This window comes from Polyodon spathula, chromosome 22 (genome assembly GCF_017654505.1).
Source record: "Polyodon spathula isolate WHYD16114869_AA chromosome 22, ASM1765450v1, whole genome shotgun sequence".
Taxonomy (NCBI): Eukaryota; Metazoa; Chordata; class Actinopteri; order Acipenseriformes; family Polyodontidae; genus Polyodon; species Polyodon spathula.
Window position 1 is genome coordinate 245832 of NC_054555.1, and position 23329 is coordinate 269160.

The 23329-nt window shown below is 41.1% G+C and overlaps 1 protein-coding gene across 1 annotated transcript; it reads left to right on the forward strand.

Annotated features, from left to right (window-relative positions):
* The first annotated feature begins 19339 nt into the window (after nucleotides 1-19339).
* On the forward strand, nucleotides 19340-21828 carry LOC121296778 (heart- and neural crest derivatives-expressed protein 1-like). The gene is made up of 2 exons (XM_041222554.1): nucleotides 19340-19925; nucleotides 21245-21828. Exons 1-2 carry the CDS (start codon nucleotides 19443-19445, stop codon nucleotides 21338-21340), a joined length of 579 nt encoding a protein of 192 aa, XP_041078488.1. The 5' UTR covers nucleotides 19340-19442; the 3' UTR covers nucleotides 21341-21828.
* Nucleotides 21829-23329: the final 1501 nt, after the last annotated feature.

The window sequence follows — 23329 nt, forward strand, 5'->3', positions numbered from 1 at the left end:
TGTGCTTCCATGGATCTTTAATACAGGACCATAGCCACAAGACCATTAGGTCAGGGTTCACAGTTCAACTGGTTTCAGTACTCTGATCCCCAAAATCCTGCTGTATCGTGCAGGTCACGCCAGGTCACATCTTCACCTCTGAAAGCAACTAGAACAGGAACACAGCCCAGCGCACCTTCAGCTGCTGAAGAGAAGTGGTGAAATCCAGCCAGAAAGAGACAGGATTTACTGAGATGCACAAAAGCACATTGCAGACAGAAAGGCGTTTGAAATTCCTTTGCTAGGTTTTCTTCTTCCTCCGGTCGGTTATGTAATTAATGAATCACAGGGCTGCCCTTACAAGGAGCAGCACAGACTTCCAGCCAGCCTAGAAAACAAATCAATCCCAACTGGAACGTTGTGGCTTTTATACAGCTTTCTTAAAGACATCAAAAATCCCAAGAAACTCTTTGAAAAACAAATGGGAGGAATAAAGCATGTAGCACATTACATTAAAACAGCATGATCATTTACAAGAATGGGTTTTCTGCTGATTAAGTTACCAATATGACTTTGAAATGAGTGCTGGAGTTTGGTGTCTGGTGTCATGCTGTTGCCTGGGATGCTTCGATACACAACACCATGCCAACTGTATTGGCACTGTAACAAACATCTGGGTTACACGACCAATCAAGTGATGCAATAAACCCAAAGAAGGGGCGCCTCCTCATTCTTAACTTTTCTTATGTTGTTATCGATTCAAGCCTTCCTAAAAGAGCCCAGTGTTCTGCACTGCAGTACTACAGTAAAAGAGCCCAGTGTTCTGTACTACAATATGTGAAACAACCACTCTGCACTCTCCTGCAGCCCCGTCCTTATAACACTTCCACTGACTTCTCAAACCACTATAAACCAGCAGCCTGGTCTTCATCACACTTCCACTGGCTTTCTCAAACCACTATAAACCAGCAGCCTGGTCTTCATCACACTTCCACTGGCTTTCTCAGACCACTATCAACCCATCATTGTGCTGAGCGTTTGGAATGCCTGTCCCAATAACACAGGGGTGCCCATTCACAGTCCTGGAGGGCTATTCCACTCCAGGTTTTACAGGTAAAATGAGAATCTTCAGGGTCTAGGTGGAGGATTAATGGGTTCAATTAAACCATTTAGAACAGGGCTGAAACAAAGACCAGGAGTGGAAGGGCTATCTTAGGACACTGTTGCAACAAACCCCCACTTGTCCAGCCTCATGACTTACCAATGCTGCGCCACAGTGTGGTGAGCGTGAGTGCGGAACAGGAACGAGTCTGGATAGCTCACAGAGGTCTGGCTCGTTGTTTCTGCCAGGAGAGGAGATTGTCAACTTCCATAACATTTAAGCTGAACTGTGCACCAGCAAAGTCTTTATGGACTTCAAATGCATTTCTTAAGATTGTATTTCTATCACTGTTAAATTTCTCTGCCAACATAGACAACAGATATCCTAGTTCTCTTGTGTGACAGCATTTGACTAACAACTGAAAAATGCTTTTAAAGACTATTACGTCTGTTGAAGTGAATTGTTTTTTTGGCTCAAGCCATCTTTTGAGCTCCAGCTTCTCAAAGTAACTGGGGTTCCCATTAGCCCCTACTGAACCAGCTAGGCTATCTAGCTCCCAGGAAGCTGCTGGGCCATGGAGCCAGAGCTGCTCCCATCCATCATTCTTATCAGCGGAGTCTGGCGGCAATGGACTCCCTGGCTGTAAGGCCTGTTAGTGATGGAATGGCTGGTGGAGTGTGAGTCTTGCAGAGCGGTGGAGACAGGAGAAGGCATTAAAGTGATAAGCAAAGATACAAACAAAAACAACTGTCCTGATTCCAAACATCAAAGCCCCAACCGCTATAATGTATGCAGCTTAGCAATTCAAATTCTTTGAGGAAAGACTTTAACAAAATTAGAATTCTGTTTTTTGTGCACGTGGCCTTTTGTATATGTTAGAGAGAGAGAGAGAGACAGAGAGAGAGATAGAGAGAGAGAGAGAAAAGACTTTCAGTTTTTGACAAATTAAAAAAGACTTTGCAGAGGAAAAAACCCACCCTGACTGATTGAAAACCTAAACAGCTCCAAATTGTTTGGACCGTTGATCAGCAGGAACTAAAGAGTCATTTGTACCACTAGTTTAAAAAAAAAAAAGAAATGTCACATGAATCACTTGGAGTTTGATTTTTTTTAACATGTTATTATGAAGCGAAGCCAAAACCAAAAATGAAGCGCCAAGTCCTGGAAAAACTGACATCATCATCATCATCCTCATCATCCTCCTCATAATCATCATCATCATCATCATCATCATCATCATCATCCTCATCATCATCATCATCCTCATCCTCATCCTCATCATCATCATCATCATCATCGTCATCCTCATCTAGGATTAGTACAATCGGAGTAGGAGGAGGAGAGAGGGGTCATCATATCATCTCATCATCATCATCATCCTCATCATCATCATCATCATCATCATCATCCTCATCATCATCCTCATCATCATCATCATCATCATCATCATCATCATCATCATCCATCATCATCATCATCATCATCATCATCATCCTCATCATCATCATCATCATCATCATCATCATCATCCTCATCCTCATCATCATCATCCTCATCATCATCATCATCATCATCATCATCATCCTCATCCTCATCATCATCATCATCATCATCATCATCATCCTCATCATCATCCTCATCATCATCATCCTCCTCCTCATCCTCATCCTCATCATCATCATCATCATCATCCTCATCATCATCATCATCCTCATCATCCTCATCATCATCCTCATCATCATCATCATCATCCTCATCATCATCATCATCCTCATCATCATCATCATCCTCATCCTCTTCATCATCATCCTCATCATCCTCATCCTCATCATCATCATCAGTGCCTCGGTGCTGAATAACAATCTTGTGATAACATTAAAGGAAAGCTTCCTCCCAATGATTTCTATCTGTCCTTTACCTTTCTAATCTATTCTGACTCCAACCAGACAGGACTCGCTTTGATCTTGAGAACAAACTATTTTCCAATGTGTCGGGGGCCAGCTTCTTAGCATGGTCTCATCTCCTTCCATTACATGAGAAAGTCATGCTGTTCCTCAAGTGAAATCCTACCCGGCCTATTCATTCTCATTGTGATCTGCAGCTGGTGCTCCAGCCAGGACAAGGGGCAATGTGGACTCTATCTGCTTGAGGCTCAATAGACTGGCTGCTATAGGCAAGCTCACTTGAAAGACTTGCTTTCTAGGGATGCAAACATTTCAAATGTGTGATTGAATAGGTCCTGAGGCTAAAAAAGACTGCGACCAAGTTGGTAAAACATCCACACGTCTTTGAAAAGCTCACAAGTTATATATAAAACAGTGTAAGAAAGCTAACTAATTCTAACTAATTCGTGATTTTTGTTTTGTTATTCACATGAAAATGACACAAACCCCCCCGACCAGGATGCATGATTACACCCCGACTCTAGCTGCAGTGGAAACCCTTGAGAGATCCTGCACTGTGTAGATGTGGCAGACCTGCCCTGTACCTGCACAGCTGATCTAGCCTTTGTTGTTTAATCACAGGGGGCATGGCTAACCCACACTGATGTCTGAATAGCATGAATGCCGCACTCTCTCTTCATAAAACCCTCTGAAAGGAGGACCAGGACAGCATTGTGTTACAGTTAGTAAGCCATGTCCTGTAGCCCTCAATATGAGTATTCCATGGGGTGTTCACTAGAATTTTATCTTCTCTGGCTTCATTGTTGACAGTGCTTCACATCATGAGGACTTCATCTTCTCTGGCTTCACTGGTGATGGCACCTCACATCATGAGAACTTCATCTTCTCTGGCTTCGCTGGTGATGGCTCCTCATATCATGAGTCACTAAGAAGGGTACTTTATGCTATCAGTGTTCCACGCACCATGTGATCTGCTATTTTATGAAACGTTACATGGCATTGTGGATCACATTTAGCATCATTAAGATAAAGTATAAATCCAGGAGTCAGCAGGCAGGAAGTGAAACAATAGCTGTTTAAAGAAGCTTGCAGTCCAGATGTGGCAAGGTGCATCTGAACAGGGAGACAGATTTATAGCTTTCTCTCTAATGAGGTAACATCCTTTTCACTCAAATACTTCCAGCACATTCTCCACCACATGTGAAAGAACAGGAAGCAGCAGTTTAAAAAAATACAAAAATAAGTAAACCACAAGAAATGTATTCATTGTTTCTCAGTGGGATAAGCAACATGACACGGCTCAAATAGTAAACTGAAGGTCAGGGGTCAGGGGACGGGCTCTGTTTTTATATTAAAAAGAATTTCCATCAACGTGATGGCAGGTTAAACTGCTGTGTTACATGAACGCTTGTCTTTAGAAAGCTCCAGCAGCTTCCTCTGTTAAAACATGAAGACTGAATGGAGGAAGCTGAGCTCGACTCTCTTGCACCATATTTATACATTTTAAAAGACATGTCTGTCTTTTATCCTTTTGATATGATTTTTTTTTTCCTTTCCTTAGTTTTCTTAGAAATGTGTCATCTCTGCAGTGAATTGTGGGATTGTAGTCCTGGGCAAGGCGTTATCTCTAACTAAACCGGACAAAGAAATACATATCCCAGTGTCCTCAGCGGTATCGTGTGTTACACTGAAATTACTCTGCAGATACTAATTCATTCAAAGTGCTTGGACCAGCACTGAACTGCAATGCAATTCTGAGTGTATTGGTTTATTATGTGTCATGCTAATTCTGCAGCTCTTACACATTTGGGTTTCCCAGCCTGGTGAAGCACACTGTTGTGATTTAGCAGTGATAGAAATGCCTGTTGATGTCAGAAGACTCCAGGAGCCCAGCTGGGTGATGACTAAACTCCCAGTTGCATTTCATTGAAAGTGATGTAATCCTCTGCTCCAGGGCAGGCCGCTCTGTTATTATCTGGACTCCTTGTTCATTAATCCAACGCCAAGCAGCCCAATGACAGGATTCCCACCTTCTCCCAGCTGCTCTAACCTGGCAGCTGATTTAAGAGAGCTTCCTGGCTTGGTATGTAAACCCATTTCCCCCAGGAATGTATAAGCAAGCCATAAAGAAACGGATTTGAGGGCCCAGTCACAAAGACAGATTGTACCATAACCCTCTTTCTGTGCGTGTCTCAGCTTCAGTGGATGAACTCCACTCAGGCTCCCAGGGTAATTGATGGTGCGCACTGTTACAGATTGCAAAGCGACAGGCCGTAGATTCCAAGTGGCGTGTTTAAAGTTTTAAACACATTATTTACATTATCTATTGAAGCAGAGGGCATTTGGTAAGAACTGACTGCTTTCACTGCAAAAAAAGAGCCCAATTTCTACATGACTTTCAAGAGGCGATCTCTTGAAGCCCTCGGAAGTGTATGCAGTTTCTGTAGTGCCTCTACGCATCAATTCCATTCTGTTTATTTTTGATGTCTTTGTTTTTTAAATGATGAGAGATAGGTTACTATGTATGTAGTGGATATCATCGATACACTTGAACCAGTGAGTCAGGTTTCAATAGGAATTGCCTGGTATAACAGCACTATCCAGCCCCTGTGTGTGGCGAGTGCACAGAATTCACTAAATTGCATCCAGGTCCACAGCTGGCAATAGCCAGGAACAGGGTGGTTTATCATGCAGAGCAAATAAGTGACATGGGTGAGGAATGTAAGCTCTAAGGAAAGGAGGGCATTAGAACAAAATAGACAATCTAGAGGCACTCAGACACCACATGTGCATCACAGAGGACCACATCTGTATTGAGTTGTACATCTGTATGAGACTGAGCAAGGGAAGGGACAGACCCTGCTGGATGAACCATGGAATAGAAGCCATAAAAGCTACATTCTCAAAGCTATTTACTCCAAAAAAAAAAAAAAACTCCCAAAAAAATGACAACCAAAAGACAATTGATTGAGGGGAGGATGAGTTTCTTAATCGTGTTCGAATTGGAATTGGAATTGGAAATGAAATTGGAACTGGAACTACAACTGGAACTGGAACTGGAACTGGAACTGGCATTAGAACTGGTATTGGAATTGGAACTGGTATTGGAATTAGAACTGGTAGAGGAATTGGAATTGGAACTGTTATTGGAATTAGAACTGGAACTGGAGCTGGTATTGGAATTGGAATTGGAAATGTAATTTAAATTGGAATTAGTATTGGTATTTTTGATGGAAATACAATCTGGAGTAAATAGCTTTGAGAAGCTATCCCTCTGTTACCGTAGGATTCTAATATGCTGGGATATCAATTCTCTGATCACTTTGTTATCTTGCAATGCTTTTATACTAATGTTTGCAGACTAGGTGCGCATTCATATATTTTAATGGTTTGATTTTCTTATGCATCGCAAGGGTCATGTGTTAGCAAGGCTGCAGTAAAAAAAAAACTTTAGCAGTGGTGTCTGTTTTTTCTCACTAGCGAGCCCCCAGAGTGGAGCAGACGTGGAGAAGCCAAAGAATGGGAAAGCTTTGCAAGCAGGCCCAGTGGCTGCTCCTCACAGATCCTCAGACAGGCTGTGGAAGGAGCCCCTGCACCAGTGAAACTCTACAGAGAGCAAAGAGGGCACCAGAAAGGGGGCCAGGGGTCATATTTAAAATCATACAGAACTTCTTCGGCAGGATAAGAATGTGAAGACTTTCTTCTTCTTCTTCTTCTTCTTCTTCATCTTCTTAGTCATTGTATTGTGATGCAGGCTTTGCAGTCTATCTGTCAGTCTTGATAGTATAGTATACATTCTGTATATTCATGCACAGCCCTGTTGGTAAAATAATTGAAGTGATTTGGTTTAAACAAGAGGCTGATCATGCAAACTCTACACAATAATCCATTATAAATGGCTGCCGTTATCGTGGAACTCAGTTTACAACCGTTCTTCTGGCTGCTCACTCTCCATTACTACACCAGCAGTTCAGGCTGCTTTTACCTTAAGGGGAGTGATTCCATTTCCTTCCAGACGAGAGCTGAAGTCTCTGGGGTCCAGTCTGGGAGGTGTCATTCCTTCTGTGCGCAGCGTCTTTGCAAACAGAAACAATGCTGGTATATTTGCTTACCCAGGTAAGTGCTTTTCCAATGGGCACAGATCCTGTGTCCTTTGTTTGTGTTTCTCATGTCTGTTCTGTGCGCAGTGTGCTGCTGAGCAATGTTTATCGAAATGGCCTGAGCACGTTTATGGCAGGACTAGGAGTTGCTTCTATTTCTTTTTTTGTCCACGGTCTAACACAGGTGAGCTCATTTCTGAGGTTATCTCCCACGGGCTTCATAGCGGAGGGGAGATAATTTGGTCGACGGGAGCTCAGAGGCAGGTCAGAATCGGTGCGATTACTCCGTCAGGGATCCCGTGTACACAGACAATAGAGAGGTACAGTCAGAGGGTCAAAGATAGGAAAGAAGAGCTGGAGGAAAGGGTTAGGGTTAAGAACAAAGAGCTGGAGGAAAAGGTTAGGGTTAGGAACGAAGAGCTGGAGGAAAGGGTTAGGGTTAGGAACGAAGAGCTGGAGGAAAGGGTTAGGGTTAGGAACGAAGAGCTGGAGGAAAGGGTTAGGGTTAGAGCTGAAGAGCTGGAGGAAAGGGTTAGGGTTAGAGCTGAAGAGCTGGAGGAAAGGGTTAGGGTGAAGAGCTGGAGGAAAGGGTTAGGGTTAGGAATGAAGAGCTGGAGGAAAGGGTTAGGGTTAGGAATGAAGAGCTGGAGGAAAGGGTTAGGGTTAGGAACGAAGAGCTGGAGGAAAGGGTTAGGGTTAGGAACGAAGAGCTGGAGGAAAGGGTTAGGGTTAGGAATGAAGAGCTGGAGGGAAGGGTTAAGGTTAGGGTTAGGAATGAAGAGCTGGAGGAAAGGGTTAGGGTTAGGAATGAAGAGCTGGAGGAAAGGGTTAGGGTTAGGAACGAAGAGCTGGAGGAAAGGGTTAGGGTTAGGAACGAAGAGCTGGAGGAAAGGGTTAGGGTTAGGAACGAAGAGCTGGAGGAAAGGGTTAGGGTTAGGAATGAAGAGCTGGAGGAAAGAGTTAGGGTTAGGAACGAAGAGCTGGAGGAAAGGGTTAGGGTTAGGGTTAGGAATGAAGAGCTGGAGGAAAGGGTTAGGGTTAGGAATGAAGAGCTGGAGGGAAGTAGCCCTTTACAAATTAGATACAGGCAGTCTGTTAATATGTGTAATGGGCAGTGCTGTGTGATGCACCGAATTCTGTTCCCTGTCGGTGAGATGAGACGAGGTTAAAAGCACCATAAACACGAACGCAGACTAGTCCGAATCTTTTGCACAGTGCTTAAGATGCTTGCTTGTTTTTTTTACCTAAACTTTTAGTTTTTAGTTTTTTTTCAGTAATCTTGTGTTAATAACATGCCAAACCGACTAATTATGACTATAAAACAAGTAAGAGGTGGACAGCAAACAGCTGGCTGTGGTAGAGCTCTCCATGCACAGCCTTGCAGTCACTAGCTTATTAAAACTGAGGCGACACATCCAGAGCTTTCACTGCAGCCCTCAGCATGCAATATGAGAACCTTGTGTGCAAGCTCTGCTTAAACTCAGGGGAGCAAAACCCAAACTGAGATTTTCTGTCTTTCTTTACATTGTGTTAAACATTTCACAAGAAACACCTACAGAGCAAAGCAAAAAAAGACTTGGCCAATAAATGTAGAAAGTGAACCCTCATGAATGTGGAATTGACTGTACGACAGTTTGCTGATCCCAGGTCCTCATGCCCTTATAAACATCTCCTCTAGCCATGCTCCAGCTTGTAGCTCAGCCCTGTGTTAGGAGCCCTGCTCAGCCTGGCCTCTCCTGCATTCACTGTGCTTGTAGCTCACCCCTGTGTTAGGAGCCCTGCTCAGCCTGGCCTCTCCTGCATTCACTGTGCTTGTAGCTCACCCCTGTGTTAGGAGCCCTGCTCAGAGTGGCCTCTCCTGCATTCACTGTGCTTGTAGCTCACCCCTGTGTTAGGAGCCCTGCTCAGCCTGGCCTCTCCTGCATTCACTGTGCTTGTAGCTCACCCCTGTGTTAGAAGCCCTGCTCAGCCTGGCCTCTCCTGCATTCACTGTGCTTGTAGCTCACCCCTGTGTTAGGAGCCCTGCTCAGCCTGGCCTCTCCTGCATTCACTGTGCTTGTAGCTCACCCCTGTGTTAGGAGCCCTGCTCAGCCTGGCCTCTCCTGCATTCACTGTGCTTGTAGCTCACCCCTGTGTTAGAAGCCCTAACTAACCCTTGTATTTACACCTGGTTTGAAACCATGTGTTTCAGATCTCCAGTGTCTTCATTGACCTCCTATTGATTCAGGACATTCACTATGCTAACATTGTTAACCCCCTGTGATAAAAGCTAATCGAGTACACAGGAGGGTCATTGATATTGATTATATATGATGTGGTCTGATATGTAATCCACTGCACAGGATCGGTGTGAGTCTGTCGAGATTCTGTGCTTTACTAAAACAACTGCAATATTCAGACAAACATATGTTAATTGTAACAAAGTAATGATGCACTGTAGAGTAAGTGTCTGTGTATTATTGATTACAGTCATTTTATTTTGGTTCTATATTACAGTGTTTAGCATAGTTCCAGAGGCAGAGCGAGGGCTCCAGTCTACCTTATTAATGGGAACCCCTATTTATCTTCCATCACTATTACACACAGTGGTGCTGAATTGAGAAACACTGAAAGAAACTTCTCTGTTACTGTCCCGTCCGTTTCTTGTGTTTGAAACTTCACTTTGTAATGTGCAGATATTTGAAAGACAGCAATGCCAGGTTGCTGCTGTTTCCTGGTATTTAATCTCTTCTCGTTCTGTAGTTCAAATTCGCTCTGATGGTTGCAATGAGACCATGTGACCTGCAGCCCTTCATCCTTGCTTTATAATAGTGACACATTGTGAATAAACATGAAAAGAGCACGTGAAGATCAGGTCCATTCAGGGGACCAGTTATAATGATACTGAAGCCACAAAGAAAAGGGCTTTGAAAGCATTGGCTAGTGCTCTTATAAGAGGAGTTTAACATGTGGATACATTTACCCACATTCATTTCCAATAAAGGCGGTATTTTACTGTATCTCATTGGGTAGAATATGTGTACACTGAAATTTCAACACACAGATACAATCTAGGTAACATTTCCTTTTACTGTATACTGGAAAAACAGTTGAACAAGTATCACTCACACTACGAATATTCTGTTAAGCACCGGTTCCTGTCTTAGACCAGGTTTGATCAACCTTAAAATTACTCAACTCCCCTTTTTTAAATGTTACACAAGCACAAAATAAAATATCTTGTCATTTCTTGTTTTAACATTTTCAAGCGCTTTGACACCAAGCACAATAAACAGTAAAACAAAAACAAAACAAAGAACCCAAAAAGGGTCTCTGTAGGTCTGCCCTGTCTTATACAACAGGGACCCTGAACCCTGAATCTCAACTCAAACCACAGTCCTCCCTTGGGGGGAATCAGCGCTGTGCTGCTGGTGGTCTGGATCTCAACACAGCAGAGCCAAGGATTTGCATTCAGTCTGCTGGGAGATTGCTCCTCCTAGCCCTTAGACCCTGATATCTCAGAGGGCTTCGTTCCAGACTCCCAGCATCCAGCGTGCAGAGTATAAATGAACTGCAGAGCGTGCAGGGCTCGGATAGCCTCCTTTCAACTGAAAACAAGCACTGGGGTTTGTATGGACAACTGCCACTTTCTCTAAACCCCTGTACAACAGCTCAGTGCACTGCTGTAAGATGCCATGCTTAAAGGCAGCAGGTGGATCCCAGGCTAATTGCACAGAACTGCACAGTAGGTGCAAAACCAGAGACAAGAAGGGCAGAATAAGGGTCAGACGTCTCGTGAGTGGTCAAGTCATATTGCTAGATAAGAACTCTTCTTTATAGAACCTCCAAACAGGGATGCAGAGAAACGCTTGTCAAAGAATTGAACTTGTTTCTTTCAGCAGCTAGCCCTCCCTATGTTTAATAGATTTAATGAACACCGTGGTAAGTAGCCTAATATAACCAATAATGAGACTCGTAATTACACAAAAGGGAAGAAGGCTGAAATGTATGTGACTATGAATATTTAACATTTAGTTAAAAAAAATAGGGGGCGGGAGCAGGGCGGTTACACAACAATACATTTATTCCAAAACACACAATACAAAAGATTCAATGTTGTCTGTCCTTAATAACCAAACTGGGGAGAATCAATTATACATTACATCCCTAACGGCATTCTGGTATATAAACGTTTATACGTACGACATGAGAGGAAGTAATCATGCAGCTGGCTCTTTGATATGTATATATATAATTCAAACAAAAACTTTTAAAAAAATCCCGAAAAGAATAACAGACGTAATTAGAAAAACTTATTTTTTTTAACATGTCCAAGATGTTTTTATGACCTATTTGTGTTGCGGCTGCGGCATCGTGTGAGGGTTGAAATGTAACATTCCTGCCAGCTTTTTTCTGTTTCTTTCCCTCAGCATTGCCTCATCTGTTTACAAATCAAAGCCATTAAACTGAACGGGAGGCGCTGCTTTATGCTGGTGAAGAGGCAAAGCGCGGTGGGAAGGTATGAGCGATTCCGATCTGGAGAACAAGCGGTTTAATTAGCACAGCAGTTTTTTAAAACGTTTGAAGCATGTGTCTATAAGACAAGAAGGCGAATAAGAGAGTAAGATAAAACAGCTGAAGAGAATCAGTAAGTACACGTAAAAACTGCATTTACAGCGGCAAAGCATCTAATGCGTTACAAGCGAGCAACAGCCTGCTATTTGTAGTAGGATCGTTTTAATAGACTATAGACAGTAGCGGTCTAATGAAATTATCTAAAAAGACGACGGGATTCATTTTGACATCATAGAGACATCAGACCTGCTTTGTTTTTTAGTATTCGCACAGTGTTTATGCCAAATAATAATAATAATAATAATAATAATAATAATAATAATAATAATAATAATAATAATAATAATAATAATAATAATAATAAATCGTATTCCTTAATAAGATTCATATAATGGATAGCAATTTGTTCATTGTAAAGTCGATTTTTCTCTATACATCTTAAGCGTGTAAGACCTATATATTAACCGTTATTTTTGGACACGTCCATTAAAAAACAATGAACATGCCTCAGTGTATTCCCAGTGACAAATATCCGATTGCTTTATTTCATGTTAACCGCAGACATTAACAGAACAGACAGTAAAACATTTTGAAACGTGCAGTAATGTAAGCAGTGGCGGGTAGAACCCTTTTTATGGAATCGCTGTGTAACTGGAATCTGACAGCCGCTGATTTACAGCTATATTTAGATAAGACCTGCAGTAAATGGGTTCTAAATAGACTCCGTGTCATGTAATATGACAGGATGATGTTTCAGGCCGGTACAGATAAGCAGAGACTGTGTATCCAGCGGTGAGGAATGCTGCTTCATTGAGGTGCGTGAGAATTAACAATACACACGGCTTTCGTGAGAAGCGAGGTGATCAAACCACAAACGGCCCTCTCTTCAAATAGTAAAGAAGAGTCTCACACTGGTATAGCCGGCTGCACTCTATCTAACTTCAAATAGTAAAGAAGAGTCTCACACTGGTATAGCCGGCTGCACTCCATCTAACTTCAAATAGTAAAGAAGAGTCTCACACTGGTATAGCCGGCTGCACGCTATCTAACTTCAAATAGTAAAGAAGAGTCTCACACTGGTATAGCCGGCTGCACTCTATCTAACTTCAAATAGTAAAGAAGAGTCTCACACTGGTATAGCCGGCTGCACTCTATCTAACTTCAAATAGTAAAGAAGAGTCTCACACTGGTATAGCCGGCTGCACTCTATCTAACTTCAAATAGTAAAGAAGAGTCTCACACTGGTATAGCCGGCTGCACTCTATCTAACTTCAAATAGTAAAGAAGAGTCTCACACTGGTATAGCCGGCTGCACTCTATCTAACTTCAAATAGTAAAGAAGAGTCTCACACTGGTATAGCCGGCTGCACTCTATCTAACTTCAAATAGTAAAGAAGAGTCTCACACTGGTATAGCCGGCTGCACTCTATCTAACTTCAAATAGTAAAGAAGAGTCTCACACTGGTATAGCCGGCTGCACTCTATCTAACTTCAAATAGTAAAGAAGAGTCTCACACTGGTATAGCCGGCTGCACTCTATCTAACTTCAAATAGTAAAGAAGAGTCTCACACTGGTATAGCCGGCTGCACTCTATCTAACTTCAAATAGTAAAGAAGAGTCTCACACTGGTATAGCCGGCTGCACTCTATCTAACTTCAAATAGTAAAGAAGAGTCTCACACTGGTATAGCCGGCTGCACTCTATCTAACTTCAAATAGTAAAGAAGAGTCTCACACTGGTATAGCCGGCTGCAGCCGGCTGCACTCTATCTAACTTCAAATAGTAAAGAAGAGTCTCACACTGGTATAGCCGGCTGCACTCTATCTAACTTCAAATAGTAAAGAAGAGTCTCACACTGGTATAGCCGGCTGCACTCTATCTAACTTCAAATAGTAAAGAAGAGTCTCACACTGGTATAGCCGGCTGCACTCTATCTAACTTCAAATAGTAAAGAAGAGTCTCACACTGGTATAGCCGGCTGCACTCTATCTAACTTCAAATAGTAAAGAAGAGTCTCACACTGGTATAGCCGGCTGCACTCTATCTAACTTCAAATAGTAAAGAAGAGTCTCACACTGGTATAGCCGGCTGCACTCTATCTAACTTCAAATAGTAAAGAAGAGTCTCACACTGGTATAGCCGGCTGCACTCTATCTAACTTCAAATAGTAAAGAAGAGTCTCACACTGGTATAGCCGGCTGCACTCTATCTAACTTCAAATAGTAAAGAAGAGTCTCACACTGGTATAGCCGGCTGCACTCTATCTAACTTCAAATAGTAAAGAAGAGTCTCACACTGGTATAGCCGGCTGCACTCTATCTAACTTCAAATAGTAAAGAAGAGTCTCACACTGGTATAGCCGGCTGCACTCTATCTAACTTCAAATAGTAAAGAAGAGTCTCACACTGGTATAGCCGGCTGCACTCTATCTAACTTCAAATAGTAAAGAAGAGTCTCACACTGGTATAGCCGGCTGCACTCTATCTAACTTCAAATAGTAAAGAAGAGTCTCACACTGGTATAGCCGGCTGCACTCTATCTAACTTCAAATAGTAAAGAAGAGTCTCACACTGGTATAGCCGGCTGCACTCTATCTAACTTCAAATAGTAAAGAAGAGTCTCACACTGGTATAGCCGGCTGCACTCTATCTAACTTCAAATAGTAAAGAAGAGTCTCACACTGGTATAGCCGGCTGCACTCTATCTAACTTCAAATAGTAAAGAAGAGTCTCACACTGGTATAGCCGGCTGCACTCTATCTAACTTCAAATAGTAAAGAAGAGTCTCACACTGGTATAGCCGGCTGCACTCTATCTAACTTCAAATAGTAAAGAAGAGTCTCACACTGGTATAGCCGGCTGCACTCTATCTAACTTCAAATAGTAAAGAAGAGTCTCACACTGGTATAGCCGGCTGCACTCTATCTAACTTCAAATAGTAAAGAAGAGTCTCACACTGGTATAGCCGGCTGCACTCTATCTAACTTCAAATAGTAAAGAAGAGTCTCACACTGGTATAGCCGGCTGCACTCTATCTAACTTCAAATAGTAAAGAAGAGTCTCACACTGGTATAGCCGGCTGCACGCTATCTAACTTCAAATAGTAAAGAAGAGTCTCACACTGGTATAGCCGGCTGCACTCTATCTAACTTCAAATAGTAAAGAAGAGTCTCACACTGGTATAGCCGGCTGCACGCTATCTAACTTCAAATAGTAAAGAAGAGTCTCACACTGGTATAGCCGGCTGCACTCTATCTAACTTCAACTTCAAATAGTAAAGAAGAGTCTCACACTGGTATAGCCGGCTGCACTCTATCTAACTTCAAATAGTAAAGAAGAGTCTCACACTGGTATAGCCGGCTGCACTCTATCTAACTTCAAATAGTAAAGAAGAGTCTCACACTGGTATAGCCGGCTGCACGCTATCTAACTTCAAATAGTAAAGAAGAGTCTCACACTGGTATAGCCGGCTGCACGCTATCTAACTTCAAATAGTAAAGAAGAGTCTCACACTGGTATAGCCGGCTGCACTCTATCTAACTTCAAATAGTAAAGAAGAGTCTCACACTGGTATAGCCGGCTGCACTCTATCTAACTTCAAATAGTAAAGAAGAGTCTCACACTGGTATAGCCGGCTGCACTCTATCTAACTTCAAATAGTAAAGAAGAGTCTCACACTGGTATAGCCGGCTGCACTCTATCTAACTTCAAATAGTAAAGAAGAGTCTCACACTGGTATAGCCGGCTGCACTCTATCTAACTTCAAATAGTAAAGAAGAGTCTCACACTGGTATAGCCGGCTGCACTCTATCTAACTTCAAATAGTAAAGAAGAGTCTCACACTGGTATAGCCGGCTGCACGCTATCTAACTTCAAATAGTAAAGAAGAGTCTCACACTGGTATAGCCGGCTGCACTCTATCTAACTTCAAATAGTAAAGAAGAGTCTCACACTGGTATAGCCGGCTGCACGCTATCTAACTTCAAATAGTAAAGAAGAGTCTCACACTGGTATAGCCGGCTGCACTCTATCTAACTTCAAATAGTAAAGAAGAGTCTCACACTGGTATAGCCGGCTGCACTCTATCTAACTTCAAATAGTAAAGAAGAGCACGCTATCTAACTCACACTGGTATAGCCGGCTGCACTCTATCTAACTTCAAATAGTAAAGAAGAGTCTCACACTGGTATAGCCGGCTGCACTCTATCTAACTTCAAATAGTAAAGAAGAGTCTCACACTGGTATAGCCGGCTGCACTCTATCTAACTTCAAATAGTAAAGAAGAGTCTCACACTGGTATAGCCGGCTGCACGCTATCTAACTTCAAATAGTAAAGAAGAGTCTCACACTGGTATAGCCGGCTGCACGCTATCTAACTTCAAATAGTAAAGAAGAGTCTCACACTGGTATAGCCGGCTGCACGCTATCTAACTTCAAATAGTAAAGAAGAGTCTCACACTGGTATAGCCGGCTGCACGCTATCTAACTTCAAATAGTAAAGAAGAGTCTCACACTGGTATAGCCGGCTGCACTCTATCTAACTTCAAATACTAGGTCTTTATAAATACTGTGCATTGCACACCGGGCAGCACCGTCATAGTCTTGACTGGAAATATACAGCAATGTGGACACATATAGAGCAGTGATTTATATGCCATGAAAAGCTCTGGGGGGAGAATTTCAACTTTCGCTCACTAATCAGTGGTACAGAAATAATAGGCACTCATGCTGTGAGAAAACGTGAGACCACTTTATGCTTTAATTAGGCATCTTAAATAACTTCTGAAAAGACTCCTGCATTTTATTATGTGCGGCTATGCGTTCCTTTTCTCGTTCCATTTTATATTAATTGCACATGTGTCCTAATAAAATCATCAATTAAATTAGACAATGAATGATTTCTCTGGTTTGAGAATGTTCCACGACGTTCATTTCCAGCAGTTAGAATGTATAGGCGCTGCAAATCAAGCCAACATAAACAATGGGGTGTTCTAATAAATACGCACACTGCCTTTTGCAATGGGGTGTTCTAATAAATACGCACACTGCCTTTTGCAATGGGGTGTTCTAATAAATACGCACACTGCCTTTTGCATTGGGGTGTTCTAATAAATACGCACACTGCCTTTTGCAATGGGGTGTTCTAATAAATACGCACACTGCCTTTTGCATTGGGGTGTTCTAATAAATACGCACACTGCCTTTTGCAATGGGGTGTTCTAATAAATACGCACACTGCCTTTTGCATTGGGGTGTTCTAATAAATACGCACATGGCCTTTTTTTATTTATTCAGGCAACTGTATGAGCCTCCAGTGCTATAGCTATCCTACAATGCCTAATTACCTATATCGACTACGTATAGACCTATAGAGAGTGCACTAGCTGGGTTTAATAGGTCAGATATGCAGGTCGGGTACACGTGGTTTCAGATAGGCGTACTGTCTGTGTTGTAAATACCTTACGAGTTCGAACAGCGGGGGTCAGGCCAGTCAAAGAAGAGGAACGTGTATCTGGGGCTCCATTATTCATTATTCAGAGAATATCGTGTAGGGTGCTGTGCGGTATATGGTCATACCCAATGCTCACATCATTTCCACCTAACACCTGCTTAATGCGTAGCTTATAGCATATATATATATATATATATATATATAATATATATATATATATATATATATATATATATATATATATATATATATATATATATATATATGCAAGCTACCAAAATTAGGAAGTGGTAACCTTTGCCATAACAAACGTTTCTTTTGAAAGAACTCTCAGTTTTTTCCTTGACTTTAATTCTATCTGTTATATTGTCGTTCCTTTCTGGTTGTACGAAAGAGAACGGCATTGCATTGGTATATTTTGGTTATATGCATGTCCAAATTGTATATATATGTATATATATATATATGTAGGTCTTCATTTTTAATGGCCAGATGTTGTTTTGTTTTTTTTAATAAACTCCGACAGACGCTTCAATAGCACACTCAATTAGGGTTCTTCCGGACAAATAATAAAAATTTCATACAATAAAAAATCAATTCGGTGCGCGTGCATATCTGCTATTTTACATCACATTCTCCAATGTGTTATAGAAAATATAACCGTGTGTTTGTGTGTGAATCGTAATCATATCCATTTGAATTAGACAATGAAAATGTAGCCAGCATTTCCACATATTTATACTGAATAGCATTTGTTTGGTTAACAGTGTTTATAAACCTATCAAGGGCGTTCTCCTTGTTCTGTCAAAGTTCAGATGGAATTCTAACTTTTTTTTGTTCAAAGTTTGATGCATTTTTACAACAAGAAAAAAAGTAAATTATTATTATTATTATTATTATTATTATTATTATTATTATTATTATTATTATTATTATTAATTTATTAATAATAATAATAATAATAATAATAATAATAATAATAATAATAATAATAATAATAATAATAATAATAGCAGCTTTATCACACACACAAATGCCGGGAGCAAAAGCTTGATATATTTTTAAATGCTTAATTCTGAAACTTTTAAGTTCATAACTAATGTAAAATGTTAGTTTGCATGGATTTGACATCTTGAATATTTTCCGGACTCGCGGTGCTGCTGTGAAACATCGCTTTACGATGGATGAGATTATCTTAGGCAGAGGTATTGCAGGCTGGTATATGTAAGTTTAATTCTAAAATATGAGTAACAAATAGTTATAAATATACACGCTATAAAACAACAATGTTACTGTACGCTCCCCTATCCGCATCTCTACCACACGCTGTGTTTCCTCCCCTGTGTTACAAAGACAGATTGCAAACTTTCAACCGAGAAGCCTCGGCAGCTGAAGGCAAAGTGGGTTTAATAGAATGAAAACATTGATTAAAAACAAACAAAAAAACAGGAAAGCTTTACTGAGAACAAAACTTTAACCCAATAAATACAACCTGGCAATTATGTATCATGAGATGAGATTTACAACATCTCCAATATAGATATATATTTACACTGTATACTGCAAAACACTATTCACGCACTGACTATAGACACTGCCGTTTAAATGAGCTGGTATATCTACACTGCGCACTGTGCGCAATACTCTATATGAACAGAACGGTAAAGCGACAGGTCCAGCACTTAATATTACACTGGCCTCTCGCATCATGTATTATGTTCCAAAATGTAACCCCCGGTATGGAGTCGATCCGCACAAACAAGCAATGCAGTCATCCCCTAATTAATGACAGTTTTCGGGCAGTTTGTATATTGTGGCGTGCTGTTGGTCCAGTTAAACAACCAAACCATTTAGAAACTCGCACTGCTCCTGTCCCCTGTCTCCGCCCCAAAGCACGACTCTGCTCTCTCCATTGGCTCGCTAGAGTTTGCGCCCAGCCTGTCCGACAGCATAACCCTGTGCCACGGGTCCACAGAAGGGTTAATTCTGCAGCTCAGATGAAGATAAGCTGCGATTGTATTGCTCACAGAAAGGCCTATATATAGAAGGACATTGATTCATTTCATTTTTTAAATGGAAATATACATCTAAGCATATCATTTATTTTTGCGTTTAAATATTATACATTGAAATTATTTCAGCTACAGTTTGGTGATTTTCTTTTTTTTAAATATGCAGCTGAAAAGTTCGTGCCGCTCTATCTGAAGTAAGTTTTAATTTGGCATTTACGAGCGGTCAATGGGAACATTTTAAATATCGAATTCAATTTGAAGCAGATCATTGAATTCGCTGTTTTATTTCGTGTGCCTGGGTGTGTGGGGTGGTTTTGCTGTTTCCACGCATCTTTCGATATGAATTTAATTGGGAGCTGCCAGCACCGCCATTTGATGCACGAATCGTTTCCATTCGTTCAGCGCTGTCGCCAGGAGAACCCCTATTTCCAGAGCTGGGTTCTGAATCACGCAGAGGTGTCCCCGGACTTTCCGATCCAGCCTCCCTACAGCGCGGAGTTCGAGGTTCCGGGTCCTGCGCAGGATCTCAGCCAGTTGGAAGCACTTTCGGGACGGCTGGGGAAGAGGAGAGGAGCCGGTCCCAAGAAGGAAAGGCGGAGGACTGAGAGCATTAACAGCGCGTTTGCAGAATTAAGGGAATGCATTCCAAACGTGCCCGCGGACACCAAACTGTCAAAAATCAAAACCCTAAGACTCGCCACCAGTTATATTGCCTACCTAATGGACGTGCTCGCCAAGGACTCTCACTCCGAGGAAACGGAGGGCTTTAAGGCTGAAATCAAGAAATTCGACAACAGGGACACGAAAAGAAAACGAGAACCGGTAAGATAGCGCATAACATGTATTCATTTGTTTTGGTCTATTTTTTAAAGAATAGATTTCATTTGAATTGCTAATAATAATAATAATAATAATAATAATAATAATAATAATAATAATAATAAATAGGCTATATTAAAATTAAAAAATATTTTAGCCTAAAAAGACAAATGACCAGCAGACCTATTGTTGCATATATGGACAATGACCCGTGTAACAATAAATGTATTACTGAAAATCAAAAGAAAAAGACATCAACGTAGAAAATAAATCCAGTAAATACAATTAAATACAATAATAAAACACATGAATCAATACAAGTTTGCATTTTGTAAGTCTGTTTTGAATAATGTTGTTTTGTGTTCTGGTTATATGCTGACTACACTGACACGCTGAACACTGAAATACAGTCCGTTCACATTGGCTGCTAACAAAACAAACTGGATTATTCAAGAAATATCATTTTTGTTCTGTCCATGTGAATTGTATTTAAACATGTTTTAGCTTGTTATAACATGCACTGTATATTTGGGATTATGATGACAACAAACTGGCTGTAATATCTCAGAACGGAGCGATTCGGTTAAACGTGTTCATATACAGAATTTGCAGCTGTTCATAACATTGTAATGTGGAGATAGCTGGACAAAGAGACCCCTGTTTCACAGCCGAGATTCATCCCCGTGTGCGGAGGTGTGCTAAATATATAACTAGATCATATTATCATACATAGTATTTCAGAATATTAACATTGCTGTAAACGCTAGCAAGTTATTTCCTTTTAGATTAAATAGTATTGTATTTTTTTTTTAATTACATAATTCCAAAAAAAAAAAAAAAAAAAATTGTTCGCAATATATTATAACACGACCTTCAAAATTTACGGAAACATGCCTAAGGGAAAATTTATTATTATGATTATTATAACGATTATGCTTATTATTAATGCTACAATTATTCTTAATAATAATGCAAAAATAATAATAATAATAATAATAATAATAATAATAATAATAATAATAATAATAATAATAATAATAATAATAATGTATTTTGCACCTTTCCCATGCTTTCCCGTGGTTTAGAGGCGTTTTAATTTTTTTTAATTATTATTATTATTTTTTTTACCAAAGCTGACCCCGGTTTGCAATTTTTTTTTTTTATTATTTGTATCGACTTGCTTTCCAGTGCCTCTCTGTGCTTTCCGATGCTTGCCTATGTTTCACCATGGCCCCACTGAGCTTGCTTTACACGTTGCTCTGCTTTGCCCGTGACGGGGCTGTTCTAAGGGAGACTGAGTGCGTTTTTAATGTTTTTTGCAGAGCGAACTCCATCAGGGATCGCTGGTGAACGGAAAGAAGTTGAAAGGCAGGACGGGCTGGCCTCAGCAGGTCTGGGCTCTGGAACTCAACCAGTGACGCGGGAGAGAGAGCTCCAGCCCACATTTCACATGGACTCCGATAGAATCCACCAAGAGAAGCAGGCACTGCACCGGCGGGAATACAACCGCTCCTACACGTGTGAGCACTGATACCGGTGCATAGACATGTCACTCCAAACCAAGCAATACATGAACACAGACAAGTGTGAAGTGTGAAGTATTATTAATATAAAGCTGAAGAAACCAACAAGGAGGAGAACACCTGACATTGACTTTCGCATTCAGTTTCAAAGGCTGCAAATGCACGCTGCGCACTCAATTGGTTTGGGTTTCTTTTTGTTTTTCAAATGGGATTATGCTAAAATGTTGCAAGGACTTAATTGACAATATAATTGTAGCTATTTAAAATGACAGGATGCTGGATTTGCAGAACGGTTGTTCTTCGGATGTATATTCTTCTAACTTTATCATAGACGATGATTATTATTAATATTATTAATATTATGATTATTATTATATTTTATAATTGGGGAGCACTGAAGCTGTGCGGCAGCTCAGCGACGTGTTTGTTGTATTGTATGCTGTTCAGTGTCCAGATCTACCTCCAATGTGTTACTCCAGAATTATTAGAAAATAAAGCAAATAAATATGAGATGCTCTCCGAAACATACAAGACAAAAGAGACGCAATCAAGGCAAAAGAGACGCAAAGCGCGTCCGTCTCCAATCACAACGCGCCGCCATCACACACACACACACACACACACACACACACACACACACACACACTTTCATCAGGGATTCTACTGACGTGCACCAACACGGACGGTGTAGGATTGCGATGGTTTATATGTAATGACTGTAGTCTAACCCTAACATCTATCTGCATTTCATTTCTATATTGTATAGGTACGCGTTTATGTGCCCATAACATTATTATTATGTCTTCTTCTTCTTCCTATAGCAGCAGCAGTAGTATTATGTAACTGTTAGAATGTCCAAACCAATAGATTTTCAGTCCGGATTTTCAATGCTTCTCTGATGCTGTTGAATTGTTGTCATGGTATCATATAAAGTCTACCGAGCCGGTCTTTACTGATGACCTTACTTCAGCCTCTGAAGAGGGAAGGATCGGCTGTTCGTGATTCATTCGAGAAGGGAAGCAAACAGCGCGCTTAGCTGCAGTTCAGGCGCTCTTTCAGTGTGCAATGCTTTATAAATAATAATAATAATAATAATAATAATAATAATAATAATAATAATAATAATAATAATAATAATAACAATAATAATAATGCGCGTGTGCACTAAATTAACAATCTTAATAAGTGCCTCTGCCTGTGTAATCCGCGCTGGAGAAAGTACCTCACACGGATCGGTCTATGCACACGATAGCGGAGAAGTTGCCCTCTCGTTTGTTGTTCTGGCCGGCTCTACGCAGGTTTGTGTTTGTTTTTGGTAATTGCCGCGGTGTGTTTGTTTACTCCCTTGGGAGTCACGTCTTATCTCAGCTCTCTGGAGGATGAAACGGCGAAGGGTTCAACTACAGAGCCCGGCAGACATCATGGAACCACATAAAATACCGAATTGACATCAAAATTAATTTAGGATGAAAGGTACACGAGTGAGATTCCACATGTGGGCTGCTGAGGCGGAGGGTGGAGGGTGGAGGGGAGGAGATCCTAAAAGTCCTAATTGCTCTGCTAACATAATTAGACACATGCGCAGTGCATTAGTTTATCACCGAGTCGTATTTGTGCAGTTAAAGCAGTGTCATGGTTGGATATTATCACATGCTCACATATGCAAAACAAAACGCTGGTATGTATAATATACTGCTGGTTTACATCACTTTAACATATACACGTTGGTTTTGATTAAATGCATTGGCACTGGATGGAAAGTGCAGGGGTTTTGTTTCCATAGCCCTGCAGTCGCCCATGACAGGGACCAGCCTCCCGGGATCCAGCGTGTGTGAGCTGCAATCCAGCATGTTCCTCGTGCAGTTACCAGGGTCCCAGCCTCCC

Coding starts and splice junctions, on each gene's coding strand:
- LOC121296778 (XM_041222554.1), top strand. CDS start 19,443: ATGAATTTAATTGGGAGCTGCCAGCACCGCCATTTGATGCACGAATCG. Junction 19,926..21,244: donor CGAAAAGAAAACGAGAACCG/GTAAGATAGCGC, acceptor TGTTTTTTGCAG/AGCGAACTCCATCAGGGATC.